Source organism: Hypoxylon trugodes (assembly GCF_022578975.1).
Source record: "Hypoxylon trugodes strain CBS 135444 unplaced genomic scaffold F4822scaffold_1, whole genome shotgun sequence".
Classification (NCBI taxonomy): Eukaryota; Fungi; Ascomycota; class Sordariomycetes; order Xylariales; family Hypoxylaceae; genus Hypoxylon; species Hypoxylon trugodes.
The window spans coordinates 1,657,316-1,673,442 of NW_026250016.1; the positions used below are offsets into that span (position 1 = coordinate 1,657,316).

Sequence of the window (16,127 nt, forward strand, 5' to 3'; positions counted from 1 at the left end):
CCTCTTGATCGACACTGCATGATGCCATCTCTTTAACGCTTCTATTTCTGTTTCGCGCCAACACACCATGCTTAAGGCAGAATCGGAAAATCTCTTGATTCTCATCTGTTTTTTTCTTTCCCTATTTTCACATGCTCGTATGAGAATTTCTCTAAAAGGGAAAACCCGTTGATAACTAGGATGCAAGTCTGCCTAGATTGCTGTACTCTCACGCTTTAGGACGTGTAATGCCTATCGAACACGATATCAAAAGGAAACCATATGCCGACAATAACCAGAGTAACTACTCGAGCGCTTCCAAGCTAAAATCTATAAATCGAATGACATCCAAAAACCATATAAATCTCACATCCCTGAGCACATTTCCTTAGTCATAATCGTAGATACGACACGTTAATCAAGGATAATAACGGAATCACTAAGCCACCCATAACCCCATCCGAGCTAAATAGATCCTTGGTAAGAAGGGATGTGCATATCGGATTACGAATGCATACATACGGTCCCGTCTGATATATCCTCTTACGGCCGAATTTTTAGATCATATCTAGATTTCCAATCAGAACAAGGATACTAATTTGCTTTAGACGGCTGCAGGAGTCAAGCTTCGATGAGGGATTATACTTGAGATAATTATACCCTCCAGGAATACTTCATTGAGTTAGGCGTCCGCTTGAAATCCACAGATTGGAAAACAAGTCTACTAGCACTTAGGACGCTATGCATTACGAATAAACCAACTATCATGTGTTCGGAAGATCAACCATCCAGCGATTAACTCGGGCGTCTGAAAATAAGTAGAGCATAATAGAAATGAATGGGTATCAATTTCTCTAACAAGCTACCTATTCGTCTTTCTCTTTGAAGCGACGAGAATCCTAACCATATCTTCCCATCTCGCTATCTGATATACAACGCCCTTCCCTGGGCAATACATCACAAAATATGTGAACTCTCATAGCACTGCAAACACCTACTATAGAGCCCATTCGCCCTTATCATCTTCCGCCGTGATAAACGGCTCGTCAATACGTTTAATCGCGTAATCGCTACACAAAATGCTGTAGGTACCATTAGCCTCGTTGCCACTAGGATATATAGTAAAAAATAAAAATCAAGAAAGGGATATACGACTTACCAAGCAGAAGCCACCAACGCATCCAGCTCCGCAACCATAGCGTCCTTCTTCGAACCACTTACCAAGCCCTTACTAATCTGGACCTGGCACTCTCTAATACGCCTACTCTTCGCAACACCCGCCTGCTCGAGTACCTTCCTACCCAAACAATCCGAGTGAAACGCGTGTTGGCACGGGAACACAAAGAACTGTCTACTGAGCAGCGGCAGGGCGCAAACATAGCACTTCTCACCGGGCTCAACAATCGCGTACCTATGATCGAGGCCCTTGATATCGACCTTAATATTCGCTGCGGTCTGTGAACTCTCGTCCATTTCTTTCTTCAAGGAGTCGATGTTACGCGAGTAGTCCTCAAGTGCCTCGCAAATCTCGTCCTTGAAGTCGTCGATTACGACGAAATCCGGGAAGAATGGGATTAGGTCCTCGATCTTGAGAAGGTCGCATCGCTTCAAAAACTCTATCGCCGTCTTGATCCCGTTCGATTGTGAGATAACCTTCCGAGCAACCGCGAGCCAGAGCTTCTTCCGAAGGGTAGGGTTGGTCATAGGTCGGTCTGCGATGACGGAGGCGTATTCTATTTCATTATGCGAAAGGGCGAGATCGACGGCTTGGACGTATTGGCCCATATTGGTGTAGATGTGTACGCATGACAGGGTTCGCTTGTGCTGTATACATAAACGGAGAGCAAAATCGGGATCGAAATGAGGTTCCTCGCCTTGGGATTCGAGATACGCCAGTAGCCCGGACTCGTCTTTCGATGCTTGTGATGCATAGATAGATACGAGTGTATTGTGGACAGCCGCGTCTGTCGAGTGAACTTGGTTAATGACGAATTGTAGGTATCGGATGGCCTGGTTCTGGAGAAGCGTTCCGGTAAAGGTTCTATGGTAATCAAGAAGAGCCGGTATGATTTTCCTTGGCTCGAGTTTAGGATGTCGCATTAATATTTCCACCAGCTCGTGTCCAACATGTGTCATTAATACACTGCTGTACCGATAAAAGACTTCAGGATCCGTCTGCTTCTTGAGCACATTCAGAGTTTCCGTCCATCGTTCCCTCTGCACCCAATATGATAGGACATAATTATAATCGTTGACGGCGTTAGCGAAGAATAGAAGCTCGTCTTCTCGAGCATGACTGCTGATAACATCGTAGGTCGTCTTCCGATCTAGGTCAGATTTGTGCTTATTAACGAATCCGTGGAATTCGTTTCGAACAACGTCAAGTTGCTGCCGCGATTGTTTCCGGCTCTCATTTTCTGTCGACTCGGCTTCCATAGTAATAGAGTCTTCTAGAGAATTGAGTTTTGCCATGAATATCTCAACTAGCCACGTCGCTATCATCATTCTCTGCATAATGGATGCCTTCTTCAATGTCGTGAGTTTCGTGATAAGATACTTTCGTAAAGCATCGTTTTGGTTATGATCAATAAAGGCCAGAGCGACATCCTCGAAGGCCTTGCTGCTTTTACCGTATACACCGGCAGCTTCGACGAACAGGCCCTTTTCGACCAGATAGTCGCCCGATGCCGTTGAAACAGCATCCTTTTGCGCTGGAGTATGAGCATATTGCATAGCCCTATCAAACTGTTGTCTCTGAAGCATTATCCGCCATATATCTCGATCTTCGTCTCTAACAACGATCTCGAATATTTCTTGGGTAGTGAAAAGCCAGAATGTGTTTTTCTGTTGGTCGACATAGAGGCCTAAAGCTTTCTGCCCTTGGTCTAATATTGGTTGGTCATAGACGAGTGAACCAGTCAACCGGTTTATGGCTACAACACGGCCGCCAACTAGGCCGATAATATGCCATTGTGTTAGTGCGATCGCATCCACGAATTCTGAAGGCGTCTTCTTCCGTCCAGACGTCTCTGTTGTGACCACTTGTGATCTCGATAGAAGTTTAGATTCCGCGAACACCTTATTCCCGAAGTCGTTATTCAACGGGCCCGTCAGAAGTTTTCCGTGGTAGACGCCATGCGAAGAAAGCCACGCAAAGGCTCGTTCTGGGGCAAGGTTTTCGTATGCGTTGGTATCCGGAGAATCCGGCGATATAGCTAACATCGAAGGAGCGGGGGATGAGCCTCGAGAGATCTCATGTATAACCGGTTGCTCGGAGTCGAATAACCTCGTGTAGATCGAACCGCTACCTTCATGACCGCTTCGTCCGACTTTCCCAGCGAGGTGAAACAGACGGCCCTGCGTACTAATAACCACCCTCCTCATATCAATCTTCCCTCCTAGATTGTCAACCCATATTCCTGTAATTGGCCCATCTGGAAGCTTGTGTAACGCCTTTAAGTATTTCTCCTCTTTCCTGTAGAATTCGGTCGAGGTTTCGATGAACGTTTCGTATATGTTTCCATCGGAGGCACCTATTAGGATCTCGCGGGTCGTGGAGGTGGGTAGCGACGGGTTCCAAGCTACAGACTCAACTGGGACGCCGCGTAGCCTACTTAAAGGTCGGGGCTGTCGTGACTGTGTATGTAGGTAGTAGTTCTCGCCGAGGGAGGTACAAATAAGCAGATGAGAGGCTGTAGGGTCGAGGAATATGCGCCGGATAATGCCGACCTCGGAAACTCGTTTAGGAAGATCGATGTCTATTAGTACCATAGGTCAGTCCCAGCCCAAACAATGTAGCCCATTAAGAGGTGGCATAAGGCTCACCGTCTATATCCTCCGGTCGATTGAGATCTATGCGTAATATTCGTCCATTAGACAAGGCTAGTACTAGCACATTGTTGGAGACTTGGGCGGCAACGAAGTCGGCGGCGATAGAGAATTGGAGCTGTACCGGTTCGACATCGAAGATGGGCAAGCTCTCATCGGTAAGAGCGTGCACGCCGTTGGCAGCAGCGAAGCCGTTTGTTGCATCTAGCGCCATCGCAAGGTCTATCTTGTCATGTTGGAGAAATTGGAGTCGCGACAGGCCGCAAAGCTGTCTATGGGTTGTTGTGGTGAATTAGGTAGATAAAGAGAGAGTGAGAAAGTGAAGGTTAGGTAGTAACAATTTACGGCTTCGCCGACGCGTTGAAGCTCGGAAGGTACCTGACTTACATATGCATAATATACATAATGTCACATTACATAATATCGATAAGTTGTACGCGAAGCGGGGCATAATACACACATTATGCAAATGATAATGCAACAATAATGCATTTGCATAACATCACTTGACTCTGCTTATATGTATTGCTGTATTGTTCCTCGACAACTTTGAACATACAACACAAAGGATATCACTACGAATAAAAATTGAAGATTGTGCTGACTTAAAAATCCATGGTAACTACCTAATTAGGTACTTAAAGAACTCGCCGCCTCCATGCAATATGGGTTTGAGTAGTGGGTATACTATCGTCGGAATATATGGACAACCTCATGCTGGCAAGATCCTCCTCCTAATACTATGTTCAGAACAACCAGATATCGTAGATGGTTAGTCTACTTGATATCTTATTTACATGATAATAAATGTGTAAAATAAAAACAAATGGCCACCTCGGACTGAAAAGAGAGTTAGACTCCCTCAGCCTATGCTTTCCTATCGCTCTACCTCAACTTGGCGAGCATTATCTATGCCGAACTGCCCTAGTCATTCCATCCAAGGCATAAGTATCATAAACATCCTCCATTGTAGAAATTTTGATCTCTCAGTTTGCCTTAAATCCTCATTTGGCCTTCACTAGAAGAGAAAGTTGGGGTCTGCTGGTCCCTCAGTTTCCTTTTTTTTGGGTTCCTCTCATCGGAATATCGACTCTCATCTGCTTCTTAGATATCCCGTAGCCAGTGTGTTGTACACTTAATATTTGGTGTGTAGATAGTCCGTATAATAGGGGCATTTTAAGCGACTATTATGTTGTTGGGCTAGGCACTTAAGTATGTGATACATGTTGCTGTATCAACGTCGCTTCGTTCACTCGGTACCAGATACTGTCTCCGTCTCGGTTGGTTGTTTTTGCCCTACACTAGAGCCGAATAATTTGCTGCTTGTAGCACTTATCGGCCCATCGGATGGGAATGAACAATAGCCACTTTCCCCATCTGTCAGATTAGCTTCCTCTGTGTCGGTCTCTCCCATCATCTCCATGAGTTTTTGCTGCATCGTATTGCTGGGTATGGATGATATCCCTCTGGACCACCGGCTGTTAGGATTTGGCTTCCTTCCCTTTAGAACTCTGGCTTTAACGACGATGCCCCTCGCCCTCTTGGGATTCAGTGCCACCCCCATAAGCTCTTGGCCTATTATGTCGCAAGCTAATCGAACCTCACTGGCTTCCCATCCCTTGTATCTTGTTAGAAGCCTTAGACAAGTAGACTCCATTCCGTTCAACATTGCGAGAAGCCAGAACTTTCCAGTCGAGCCGTCTTCGGTTCTCAGAGGAATAGCATGCTCTGTCAATTGAACATCGACATAACCTGCATTAACTAAGAACCTTGGTTCAAGGTGAGAAACTCCACGAGGCCTTCCATGCAGGACACAAGCCTCATCAAGGTCTTGTGCTACCTTGTAGGCTATTGATCCAGGAGCGAATAGTGCCTGGAAATTGACCATCCGATCGTCGAAATCTAATACTTCAATCCATCCACCTGGTTTGATGCAACTAAATGCGGATCGATAGATGTACTGCCAATCAGAAAAGGATCCCGTCATATCTCGTAAATGTACTAAATCGTATTGGTTCGGTGGTCGTTCCCATTCTAATTCAGCGTCGTCGATTTCCCAGTAGACATTTTGAGGAACACGGCGTTCGAATATGTTCGAGATATCGGTTCCGGTTACTTCGCTGTCGGGATACAGCTCAGCCATCTCAATTGCCCATTCTCCAACGCCCGTCCCTATATCCAATATGTGTGTTGGTGCTTCCAAAGGTACACTCGTTAATTCGCCTTCGAATGTCTTGAGGTAAACTTGATTGATTAATTGCAGTCGAACTTGTTCGTCGTCGTCGTTTGGCATATAATAAGACCCGCAATACCGCCGTCCATTTTCCATGACATAGTTGAGATCCAATTCGTTGATTGACCGTGTCGAATCTCTGCATCAATAAATTAACATTCCCTCCGCATTGACCAGTAATCCAACAACAACTTACAATGTCTCTTCCTCGGGGGTATCATCGTCAAACGGCAATTCGATCCGATAGGCCCTAGAAACGGTCGGGTAATGACTCGGAGAATAGATAGAGGCGGTGTCGGCATGGCTCGTCGCTAACTCGTCGTGGGGACCTAATATGCGACTTTCCGGTTCCACGGCGCTCGCCGTCCACGAACTTAGATAGTCGCTCGAGTAATCTTCTGTGGAGATGTCGTTGTCCAGTTCCGGTACAGGAAGCTCCGAGATACCCACGCTACGGCGATTTTCGCTACTAACAGGACCGACGGACGAGTCCGTCACACTAGTTGCCTGCGACGGCATGGTTTCGGCTGGTACATTTGATACCTTGACCTTTCCCTTTTTTCCCTTTGCTCCTCTCTTCTTCTTCATCCCCGTCGAGGTCCTTAATTGACGGTGTGGGTATTACTCAGACTATTTCCTTCTCACTCCCTGGTGCATCTCATAATGTGTTGTTTGTCTTCGATAAATTAGAGGTCTGGGGGTAGGCTCGTAAATGAAGTATCTTGTCGTTTGTTTATTATGGCGCTGGACGAATTGGTAAACTTGCGAAAAACTAGGTTCTTGGCGCTTTCGATCGAGGATATTATGTTGCGGGCTCTGTTCGTTGATAAATCAAACGACAAATGACAGGTACTTTAGCGAACGAACGGGCGTTGACCACCAGGTGCGCTTAGATCGCAAGGCTAGCCGATCAAGAAGTCGCCATTCTGTCTTGCGTCGAATTAAAGGGGAATAATAGAGTCGTCGCTAGTTAGTGGAAACGAAGCGAGGGATTAGTTAGGAATGAATGTCTTGACAAGTTGGGGAAAATGGAGCACGAGGGAGAGCGGAGGACACTCGTGGGCGGATACGGCAACGATTGGCTACCGAACTGCTCATCCAACCAACATATGCAAACTGGTAGAAGGCCAAGTTGGGGGGAGTCTCTCAATCCAATGAGCGGTCTGGTCTGTACTGAAACGTGGAGTCGTAGACAGGGGATGAGCCACATGTCATTGCTCATCCATGCCAGTGGGAATATCGGCGTGGTATTCCCCTATTCCCTCCGCATAGTAATATCTACATATATACATACACTGCATATGTATGTTCATACATGTACGCTGGTACATAATATACATGTGTGTTATATTAGGAACTATATATGTATGTATGCACCCTTCATCCGAGCCTACGATTCTGGCGCTGGATCATCACGCCTCAAAAGCCACGAACGGCTCGTATTGGCTCCTTTTAATATATGCTAGACCCAAGAGTCACAAGGGTTCTCAATTTATTGGACCCGAACGGATGGGGCAAACCCGCACGCCCGGCCTTGGAAAATTGATCGGTGGGCTTGGACCGCTGGGAGCGGATACGGACCCCGAATTCCTATCAGTTAAGTGTTGAAGTACTACACACATTCTGAAGTATTTGATCAGTTCTCAAATTCTCAATCTAAATACCTAGACGTATAACCAGGTTATGCAAAAATACATGTACCTATGCAGTAAGATGAGAAAAAGGGGTTGTTTTTTGTGATGAGATTATATATACTTAGGTACATAGTAGCATTTTCCTTAATCGTACATAGTACCAAGATATTCCCATAACTCGAATGAAACCCGAGTATTCCTAGTCCGATCTATTCCGCTTTGGAATAAGCGACATGCGTGGATGCATTCTAAGAACATTCAACGCTTCGCAATGGATTTTATTGGTCTAACTAACCACATGCTTATGTAGTATGTAAGCGTCTACATGAGGAGGGTTACATAGGGGCAGTCTGATAGTCCGGTTATTGAAATCCTGACGGAAGTTCATCGACCCATCCGGTCAACATCCGGCCGCGGCCGCAACACGCGCCGAAATCAAACGCCGGCTCGGGGACGTCTTAAAGCTAAGATTTTGGACTGGGCAGTGGCTAGAATAATCGTGTTCAAGTAAGAGGCAATCCTATGAGTTTCATATAACCCTGTGGCCAAGTGAGAAGCATGGAAACAACAATTATTTATCCGCAATGTGTATATGTATGTCGAACCCCGACGGACATTGTCACGCCTACTGAATATGCACATTAATGAGTTGCAGCTTAGTCTAATTTAGAGTCGATATTGATTGTATAAAAATAGCGCACTAGTATTTAACTAGCAGCTTCTAATGATAACGGGATTCCTTCTTAGAACACTCGCATATTCCATCGTCTGTAAATCCCAATGAAATACCTAACGCTTTCTATCCCCACGGGACTCAAGAGGCCCGCCTTGTAAATATACCCTTGACTCTGGCAATGCATTCATCAATTCTTATCATAGTATCAAATATCGTCGTAGGCCATTCCTTCCGCATATATGCGAGTCTTGGCTCTAGACGTTAATCCGGTGATTTCCGTTTCCTTGGTATTTGCGGCTCGTCGCATATTTCCTCTTTGTCGGACACCACCTCGGCCTCGACGACAATTGGAAAAGGGCTGAGGACTTTACTAATGTCACCCCACCATTCTTCTCCAAAACGTCGATACCAGTCGACGGTGATTTTCAAGCCGTCGGCGAATGAAGTTTTTTGGTCCCAACCAAGACGTCGAAGTTTGGTGGCGTCAACAGCATATCGATGATCGTTAAAAGGTCTGTCATGTGTGTATTTCACCCACTTGTTGAAGTCATCTTGACTTTCGTGAGGAATATTCATCTCCTTCAACAGCATGTTACATAGTTGAATGTTTGATATTTCGTCATGCGATCCTACATTGTAAACTTGGCCGAGGGTTCCTTTATGTAAAATGGTGTCGAATGCGTCGGCCGCATCGCCGGCGTATAGATACCTTCGGGTAGGGCTCCCATCGCCGTGAAGCACTGTCGGTCTCTGACGATTCAATAGGCATATGAATTTAGGAATTATTTCTGTCCTGAGGTTAATAAACTGCGCTCTCCCCACATCCTCGGATGTTTGTCGCTTACTCTCAGGAAATTGATGCGGTCCATAAACATTGTTGCTTCTAACTATAATAACCGGGAGTTTGAAGCTCTTCATGTAAGAGTGCACAAGCATTTCTGCGGCAGCTTTACTTGCAGCATAGGGATTAGTCGGTGATAGGATGCTGGTTTCTAGTAAATCATCTTCATCATCCTTCACCTCGCCGTACACCTCGTCGGTAGATATATGGATAAACCGCTTCACGCCAACTTTCTTCGCGCTCTCTAGCATAACATGAGTGCCGTATACGTTTGTATGCGTGAATCCGTATGAATTTCCGAAACTTAAGTCGACGTGAGACTGGGCAGCGAAGTGGAATATTGTGTCGATGTTGAAGCGCTCCATACAATCGAGCACCTCGGAGGGGTTAGTAATATCGCCATGATAAAAAGTGAAATTTCGTTTGTCGTTGAGCATGCGAGTATTGTTCAACGAAGAGCAATAATCCAACTTGTCGAAGGACACAATATTGTAGGCTTCCGGATAAGTGAGTGTGAGATGACGGACAAGCCAACATGCGCTTCGGCCGTTTGTTAGCTGCAGCGTAGAACCTTGAAACTTGCAAAAACTCACATGAAGCCGGCGCCGCCAGTAATCATAATATTCTTGACATCCGGTAAAGATTCGTATTTGGTAGAACCTGTCAATACGGGAGCTTGTTTCCAGATTCCATAATCTTCAAAGAATCTGGGCTTTGCAGATTTGCTTCCGGGGGCTACATGAATATGTGGTAAGCGGTCTCAATCTGGCTCGGTGACGTCGTGGGCACACTTACAATGCATCCCATTGGTGCCATTCACATGTGGCGCCGTCATAGTGCGCCAAAGGTGGTTTCGGATTTCCGCCAATAGATCAGTCCGAGGCTTAAAAGTTGTGTAGAAAGGCTTCGAAACTTGTTCAATGAAGGAGTGGCTGGATGTGAAATATCATAAAATCTCAGGAGATATGTGTAACAAGGTCCATTATTTTTCTTTGCCTAACACAGGAGTTTTGCAGGGTGGACAGATATCCAGATGTCGATCTTTACAAGAGTCGGTTGCAAATCACAACTCGACGCAAGACAGTCTTTGGCTTGTCCGACACCTAAATCATGGAAGTTCGGATCGCAGGGATGGCAAACTAAAATAAAGCTGGGTTTCGTCTGATAGCTAATTGCAAACTGGACGTTTGTAGGCGCGCAAAGAATAGAAAATATGATCACCCATTGGTGGATTTGACCAGAAGAGTGTTCCAACTAAAATTGAAAGGACTAGCCTCGATTACTGCACGTTATTTTCGCTGAATAGAGTGTAATGACTGGGATACGGTCGAAAGAATGATCGGTTGTCACGAGCAAATTCCGTGACGTCGAAATGGGTACACGCCTACATGGACGTATTAACCATGATGTTGGGACGAGCGAAGACATTGACATGTCTTAAATATTTAAATGTTTGAATTTAAAAGTTGAATTTAACAGGTTATTACTTCCTAGTCTTAGTTCGTCACTTCTATTAGTCGGCAACGAGGTTACGCAGGTACGGATAAGTTTGCAGGACACAGTTGCCCCACTTGGTTAGGTACAAGAAGCGCAATATACATGTATATGTCTGCTCTATAAATTTAGAGACAAACTCAATTGATAACGATCGATTTTAACCTAGTCAAGTTTAATGAAATGCGAAGTATATCTGCAATTTTATATACAAATCACCTATAAATTACCCTCAGATTGTATCTTACTCCCTCATATGAATTGTATCACGTTCGTGTCCCGTCGATTTGTTGTTTACCAACCCCTGACTGACAACTGTTCCCGTTGTCCTTCTTCAAGTCCGCGTCGTAATACTCTTACCCGAGATTTGTGGTTCTTGGTAACACGTTGATAGAAACCCTCGAAACCGGATTAGCAACTCAAGCCGCAACGAGTCGGTCAAGTCCAGTAACACAGCACAGCAGACGGATAGACGATGATACTGTGTATTCTACAAGACACTTACAAATGGAAATCAACACGGTTATTCGGCAACTATGTGATCTATGCCAAGTAACAGCCTACCCAAAAAGATGACAAACTGCGAATATCATTTTAGTAAGACGTATATCAAATACGAATACCCGCCTTAGGGTACACATTGGACGCTTCAAGCTGAAATGCGTAATGTTTGCTCATCGCAGTTGTGTGCATATTTCTCTCCTCGTTGATAGCAGCGTCCCAACGAGCATGAGCATACCCATCTTTGGGATACTAAGATGAGCCGCGATCGAGTCTCACTTAAGGACCGTGCTGTGGCACCATACTTCTGACGTGGGCTGGTGGCGCACATAGCCTGCATTTGTTACAGATAATTGCGAAATTTATTGACGCCATTGTTAGAAGTAGATGATATGGTATTCGTAAGTCCCTTCACAATAAGACGGATCCTCATCTAACGTGGAATGAAACAGGGGGTCGATCGTGTGTCCTTGGCTAGATCTTCCAGCCCTTTAACTCCTTGTGGATGTTGATATCTGGTGAATATTAGATGGACGCAATTGATTCTAAATAAACCATCCTCTCGGATGTATCAACATGCCTGCAAGTCATTGGGAGAATGCTAAACTTGCAAGTCCATTCTATTTGAAGAGATCCCTTTCCACCTACAGATATGCATATTGGGTACATCTCGAGAAGTACGTGGCTTGCGTATCACAATAAGTTACGCTATCACTTCTATCCGATAAGGTACGTTATTGAGATGGCTTGCGAGATTATGAAGAGACATTAGGGGTGGTTTTGTCCTGTCTTAGACAAACCTAGCACGTGTATACTAAGAATTGTTTTGTACATCCACTTGTTTGGAGTCTTAATCATGGAAACATTTGACACAGAAGATATCAAAAAGTGCTTGCACCCCAAAAATACTTCTTACAGGAAGCTTGCAGTAGCACTGAACTAACCCTGGTCTGACCCCATTTATTAGACTGCCAATCCCGCATGCTACACCCTGTAATTCAATTGTTCGGCTGGTCGGCTCCCCCTGTAACACAATACTTAAACCGACCTGTTTCGCGCCCACGGGCGACCAAATTTCGTTTCCTGCATGCTATTAGGTACTTAAGGTTTAGTGGACTCCACGTTCCGTTCCCGCCTGGACGATCGGCTAAAATAGCAGCCACTAGGTACAACGAAACGGTTTCCCGCCCTCCGGGTTGCGTACGCAAACACCTAAATTGGTTGTATCGCATTCTTCTCCATTCCCGTTCTGGAATTTCACCCATCGTCATTCGGTTTTCGATTCGACCAGCTTGCCCCGCCAAAAAAAAAGAAAAGGCGAATACTTCCGTTCCGTTCCCTTCTTGCATCCACCGTTGCGAATACAGGTTATTCTCGATCGTAATCGGTTTTCCCTAATCTTTACTTTCCACATGCTCAGATTTACCGACTGTGGACGACGGCGAGCTGGGCAGGTCCCGTCACATGCATTGTGCAGTTCGGTATGGCATCCTTGAGCGCTCGCCCCGGACGGCCTTTATCCGCTGCGTCGTCCTTCGAATTACAAAATGAAAAGGATCGGCTTGGTAGCTTCGAGGGAATAGACAATGACCGCGGCTCTCAGCACACCGTAGTGGAGGAGGGTAATATCAGAGACGTTGAAGAAGGTACAAGGTTAGAGAAGGCGGCCGGTAGCCAGACCACTCGGAATTCGTCTAAGAGTAGCTTCGGATGGGCTGTATTCTGGATCGTAGTCAATACTTTAGCGACAATAGGCATTGTATGTTTATTCGCCTGCCAATTACCAGTCTCGCGAGCGTAACTGATTTCCATGGTTCGTTAGGTTTTCACGAACAAGGCCATATTTTCCGATCCTTCGTTGAAGCTTGCGCAGCTCACCTTTGCTGCATTTCACTTCTTTATGACATGGCTGCTTCTATTTACACTGTCGCGACCTCGATTCGCGTACTTCGTACCGCGCCGTATCGGTCTTCGAGAGATAATTCCTCTATCACTGGCCATGTCGCTTAATGTCATCCTACCGAATCTCTCATTAGCATTCTCTACCGTTACTTTCTACCAAGTCGCGCGGATTTTACTCACTCCTACCGTCGCAACTATGGACTTCGTTTTATACAAGTCTATTCTACCTCGAAATGCAATTCTAGCACTTATCCCTGCCTGCTTGGGAGTCGGTATGGTCTCTTATTATGACTCGCTTCCGACGCAGGACGCTAGCGTCAAAACCACATCAAGCTTGGGCGTTATGTTTGCCTTCTGTGGCATCTTCGCTTCGTCCCTCTATACGGTATGGATCAAGAGTTATCAGCGAAAGCTGCAAGTTTCGAGCATGCAGCTACTTTTTAACCAAGCGCCTGTGTCAGCATTCCTTCTACTTTACGCAATCCCTTTCATCGATACCTTTCCTACTTGGACAGAAGTCCCCGTCGGCCGTTGGTTGATGATATTAATGGTAAGCTAGAGACGCCTGTCACCTACCTACGTTTCTAGTCTACTAACACTTCTTAGTCTGGCGTGTTTGCTGCCTTAATCAACCTATCACAATTCTTCATAGTCGGCCAAACCGGCCCGGTCTCAAGCACGGTCGTCGGACACCTCAAAACATGCCTCATAGTTGCACTCGGCTGGGCTTCATCTGGAAGATCAGTTGGTGATAAGTCGGTGATAGGTGTCTTTATTGCGATAGCTGGAATTATCACGTAGGTTGATACGATCTCTATGTACTTACTAAACTAACATAACCTAGGTATTCGGCAGTAATGCTACGACAGGCAACTCGAACTCACAAATGAAGCTAGGAAGAAATAAGGAATGATTTTGGAGTTTGGGGAATTTGTACTAGAAGACGCCCATGGCCATTCCCGGGCAAAATTGATTCTACGGCATAATTCTAGGTGTTTTGGCTGCACCACAAGAGGTATTATTGGTGCGCCGTGGCTGTCGGCGTAAATTGGGAGGCTTAGAATTGCTTTTGCTATTGGAACGAGATAAATGAAGAGGGGGGTGGCTGCTTCGGAAAGGCCCCAAGTTTGTGGGATGTATACTATACCATTGATACCCATTATGCCTACAAGAGATTCTTTCGAGCTGCGTATCGACCGAATGATATTTCTGAGTTTATTACTTTATGAGTAAACTTCAGGTATGCCTCTAGCACAGTTGCGTGTACATGTGGACCCCAAAGCAGTCCGAATACGTCAAGACGGCCAGATTGTTAGCTCTTGACCGACTTTATGACTGAAGTAGGAGTCACAACGGCACGGATACGTACCTACACATCCGTATGTGGATGTAGGCATCAGGAAGCATGCTAACTTGAGTCATCTGTGATACTCCGCGTATATGTACTGATTCCTAATTGTTTCATCTACAAGCCGAATATCTATAATGAGCACTGGTCGTAAAATAGCTATTGTCAATCATAACACGAGGATTTTCCTATCTGTCGACCACTTTCCACTTTCGTTTGAAATGACAGACGGAAGATGGGCGCATGTAAAGTCAATCGTCGCGGCAAACGCAACAATCAAATACTGCTCCTACAAGGAAACATTGTGTATCCAGGTATCTGATATTTGCTTTCTTCGCAACGATGCACTCTGGCATCGATTACAATGAAAACAACAAAAATTTCACTCGCTACAATCCACAAGGGACGGTAGAAGAGGATCAACTCCACGGTGTGCAATGCAGGTCTCCCCTCTTTGACATCCTCATTCTTGATCGAGGAGGTCGCAAGCTAGGTAAGTTTAAGGAAGAAGGGGAAAAAAGAAGAACTGAAATTGTGGGAGGGAGGCCAGGTATTTATATGTTTGCTAACAGTGCATGTGTGTGGTTCCTTCCAAACTATAAAACGTACGGTACCTACCTAAACCTTAGGTGGTGTGTTTGTCCAGTGCAGGCTTCAATTACAGGGAGTTGCTACCGATGACATAATCTAAATTCTGCCGGTTTCTACCGCCCTGTACAATCAGCCCCACCACTGGGCTTTACTATTTAGTTGCGTCTGCCCTCCATTCCTTTTGACCTTTCCTCTTTCTATTTATCTTCAGCTCTCTTTGCCTTTTGGCTTAGATCAAGTGTAGTATCTGTTCTTTTCAGTTTAATATCTGAAATGGTCACATTGTGGCCAAATCACTTATTATTCTAATTTTTGCGCTGCGGGAGTGCATCCTCTGGGCTTGCCCATGATCACGACCACCGTGTCCCTGGTATTACACACTGCTTCCAGGCGATGCGAGCAACCATTTCATTGCGGTCCCTAGCTAGTCCTAGGGACGTGAAGAAGACTATTGCTCAAGCTAATGATTACTGTTAATGGATTTCAGGGTGGTAGGAATTCAATGTTGAATGGCGATGTCGAGGTATCTTTCGGCGTCCTCAATGAATACGGTTCCAGCATCGAAAGTCTTTAAAATACGAAAACCCCAGGCTACGATGGGTTTAACACTTGATATCGTACTAGGGATTTATCATAATCACATAGGTCCAATTAGACATGATTTCATATCTATGCACAACATGATAAATTGGCCTGTTCTCATTCATGAATCTAGCATCATAGTAGAAGCTGTACTTCAGCTTCCGAGGTCATCTCGGAGCTCAATAATAGGCTAGCCGTATTGGGGCCTGTAGATCCAGCTAAAATATAGGTACATATATCAGCACTGTAGGTACGTAGGTAGGTACGTAGATGAGCTAAGTAAGCGTGGTCCAAGTGCCTACCTAAAATCAAGACATGACCTCACGGAGCACCCACAATGCTCCAACAAGGCTTCCAGATTCCGCCAACCCACTCCAACTTAGACTATCTTCTTATTTCATAAGCTCAATTCGGTACCCCTACAGAAGCACTTATCGTCGTTTTTTTTTATTCGAGGCTGGCCCAAAAGTATCTTGAATCTATAAGGTTGGAAGACGATACCAACTTGAATCATTCTT

At 45.3% G+C, this 16,127-nt stretch overlaps 4 protein-coding genes across 4 annotated transcripts; 1 reads left to right on the forward strand and 3 right to left on the reverse strand.

Annotated features, from left to right (window-relative positions):
• Positions 1–805: 805 nt before the first annotated feature.
• F4822DRAFT_385093 (Pep3/Vps18/deep orange family-domain-containing protein) lies at positions 806–4,160 on the reverse strand. The gene is made up of 3 exons (XM_051456600.1): positions 3,805–4,160; positions 1,139–3,737; positions 806–1,061 (listed from the first exon to the last, which is right to left on the reverse strand). The coding sequence occupies exons 1-3, from the start codon at positions 4,019–4,021 to the stop codon at positions 977–979; spliced, it is 2,901 nt and encodes a 966-aa protein (XP_051319355.1). The 5' UTR covers positions 4,022–4,160; the 3' UTR covers positions 806–976.
• Positions 4,161–5,056: 896 nt separating this feature from the next.
• On the reverse strand, positions 5,057–6,559 carry F4822DRAFT_424053 (S-adenosyl-L-methionine-dependent methyltransferase; the record flags this gene model as incomplete). Its single annotated transcript, XM_051460083.1, has 2 exons — positions 5,057–6,179; positions 6,237–6,559. The coding sequence occupies 2 exons, from the start codon at positions 6,557–6,559 to the stop codon at positions 5,057–5,059; spliced, it is 1,446 nt and encodes a 481-aa protein (XP_051319356.1).
• A 2,052-nt stretch (positions 6,560–8,611) lies between these two features.
• Positions 8,612–10,026, reverse strand: F4822DRAFT_424054 (NAD(P)-binding protein; the record flags this gene model as incomplete). Its single annotated transcript, XM_051460084.1, has 3 exons — positions 8,612–9,731; positions 9,785–9,926; positions 9,987–10,026. 3 exons carry the CDS (start codon positions 10,024–10,026, stop codon positions 8,612–8,614), a joined length of 1,302 nt encoding a protein of 433 aa, XP_051319357.1.
• Positions 10,027–12,084: 2,058 nt separating this feature from the next.
• F4822DRAFT_385101 (uncharacterized protein) lies at positions 12,085–14,301 on the forward strand. Its single transcript, XM_051456601.1, has 4 exons — positions 12,085–12,945; positions 13,009–13,638; positions 13,695–13,885; positions 13,933–14,301. The coding sequence occupies exons 1-4, from the start codon at positions 12,670–12,672 to the stop codon at positions 13,976–13,978; spliced, it is 1,143 nt and encodes a 380-aa protein (XP_051319358.1). The 5' UTR covers positions 12,085–12,669; the 3' UTR covers positions 13,979–14,301.
• Positions 14,302–16,127: the final 1,826 nt, after the last annotated feature.

Excerpts from the sequence above, each read along its gene's own strand:
- F4822DRAFT_385093 (XM_051456600.1), bottom strand. The coding sequence starts at position 4,021 with ATGGCGCTAGATGCAACAAACGGCTTCGCTGCTGCCAACGGCGTGCAC. Across the intron at positions 3,738-3,804 it reads TCGACCGGAGGATATAGACG|ACATCGATCTTCCTAAACGA; the intron begins GTGAGCCTTATG and ends TGGTACTAATAG. Across the intron at positions 1,062-1,138 it reads GCGTTGGTGGCTTCTGCTTG|CATTTTGTGTAGCGATTACG; the intron begins GTAAGTCGTATA and ends TGGTACCTACAG.
- F4822DRAFT_385101 (XM_051456601.1), top strand. The coding sequence starts at position 12,670 with ATGGCATCCTTGAGCGCTCGCCCCGGACGGCCTTTATCCGCTGCGTCG. Across the intron at positions 12,946-13,008 it reads CTTTAGCGACAATAGGCATT|GTTTTCACGAACAAGGCCAT; the intron begins GTATGTTTATTC and ends ATGGTTCGTTAG. Across the intron at positions 13,639-13,694 it reads GTTGGTTGATGATATTAATG|TCTGGCGTGTTTGCTGCCTT; the intron begins GTAAGCTAGAGA and ends AACACTTCTTAG.